The 1,639-nt window shown below is 42.4% G+C and overlaps 1 protein-coding gene across 1 annotated transcript in view; it reads right to left on the bottom strand.

The window, feature by feature from the left end:
• Nucleotides 1-1,161: 1,161 nt before the first annotated feature.
• The window catches only part of LOC116685734 (scavenger receptor cysteine-rich type 1 protein M130-like), a 6,319-nt gene continuing 5,841 nt past the window's right edge, over nucleotides 1,162-1,639 (bottom strand). Inside the window, exon 6 of the mRNA XM_032510645.1 lies at nucleotides 1,162-1,307. Within this exon, the coding sequence (XP_032366536.1) occupies nucleotides 1,162-1,307 (146 nt within the window). The remainder of the gene's footprint in view (nucleotides 1,308-1,639) is intronic.

The raw sequence follows: 1,639 nt of genomic DNA, 5'->3' as shown, positions 1-1,639 counted from the left end.
CCTCTCTCTCTCCTTGAATCTGTATTGCTAGGAATAAGAAAACTTTTTTTTTTTTAATTGGACTGTGAGCTTGACCTAATTGCTTATTAACGTATTACATTTATACCACCAAACCTACAGTAGGCTACGTGCAGAACACTGTTTGTTATTTCAGAAGTGAAAGAACTGCTTTTGTTGTGGATCTGCTTTACTCTGAGCTCGCTCACGCACTCGTCTGCTACAGGTCCACTCATAGTCGGCTGATTGGTGCAATTGACTGTCTCATGCGAGAGCTCACGAGTCATCGAGGACTCGTGAGTTGTCTACAAGCCCGAGCTGCAAGGCGAGCCCGCAATGTTTTGGACTGTTTGCTCAACCTAATTGCATTTTAACATAGAGTACTACATGTATACAACAAAACCCACAGTAAACCTAGCTAGGCCACGTGCAGAACAGTGTATGTTATTTAAGCAGTGAAAGAATGGCTTTTGTTGTTGATTTGCTTTACTCTGAGGACAACAATGTAGCCGCCTGATTCACGGGATTCATTGACTTGTGCAAGCAAGTCAATGAACTCACGAGTCACCGAAGGCTCGTGAGTCATTGAGGGCTTGTGAGTTGTCGAGTTAATCCCATTGTCTGCGAGCTTCTGGCTTTGAGTCTGCGGGTCGGACTACTCACTCGGTTGCTTGAGTTGACTTGTGGAGTTGTTGTTGCCTTCAGAATTGTAAGGCAACAACAATTCCACATTATAAAGATTGGCTAGGAATAGTAGTAGTAGTTAATGTTGAAAGAGGTTTGTGTCTGGCACAAATCATTTTAGATTTTTAAATTGAACTGTAGGTGAATTATAGTAGAGACTCACGATTCGTGATTCAAGTTAAAGACTCGGGTTAAAGATCCAAGTGAATCACGACTTAAAAAGGTTTAATTGCCAGGTTATATTGTTTTGCTTAATTTCAAATCGTCATAACACAAACATCTTAAACTGTTTTAACTTTGAATGAAAAGTCTCATTTTACCGAATGACACTAAATGACAAAATATTTGTTCATGTTCATGACCGGTTTCATCTCAGTCTTTTGCACACTTTAAATAAAGTGGTACCGTTAATTCAAAGCTACAGCTCCTCTCCTCTACCTGAGCAGGTAGTCCAGCAGCTGTTGCCAGAAGGCAGTGTTTCTATCTGAGCTGTCCAAGTCCAGCAGGCGACTCATGGCCTCTACACTGGAACTCTTTGGTCCACACTGGAGCCTCCATGTCTCCTAGAGCGCCCCCTGAGGACGAAGAGCCCCACAGCCAAGCTCCTCCTGTACCACCTCTGCATCCTGCAGGTCAAAGCTTCTTCACACACTGAGGACCAGGCTGGGTAGACTGGTTAGACTTTACCTCCAGTCTGCCGTAACACAGCTATCCATTCCACCACCTATTGAGTCTGGAGAACAGAGAGAGACATAAAAACATGCAGACAGAGAATTGAAAGTGTATAAATGTATGGCATTGCAAAATAACAGTAACATCTTACAATACAATAGCGCTGCCAGTTGCATGTTTTTTTAAGTATTGCTAGGCAACCACCAAATCACATGCTTTGGCCACTTTTTCTCTTTTTACAGAAGTTTTTTTAACGCACTGCGTTCTGAAAAAATGCAAGGCAAAG

The sequence above is a fragment of the Etheostoma spectabile genome, unplaced genomic scaffold (genome assembly GCF_008692095.1).
Source record: "Etheostoma spectabile isolate EspeVRDwgs_2016 unplaced genomic scaffold, UIUC_Espe_1.0 scaffold172, whole genome shotgun sequence".
In the NCBI taxonomy this organism is placed as follows: Eukaryota; Metazoa; Chordata; class Actinopteri; order Perciformes; family Percidae; genus Etheostoma; species Etheostoma spectabile.
This window is presented reverse-complemented; position numbering and strand designations above follow the sequence as displayed.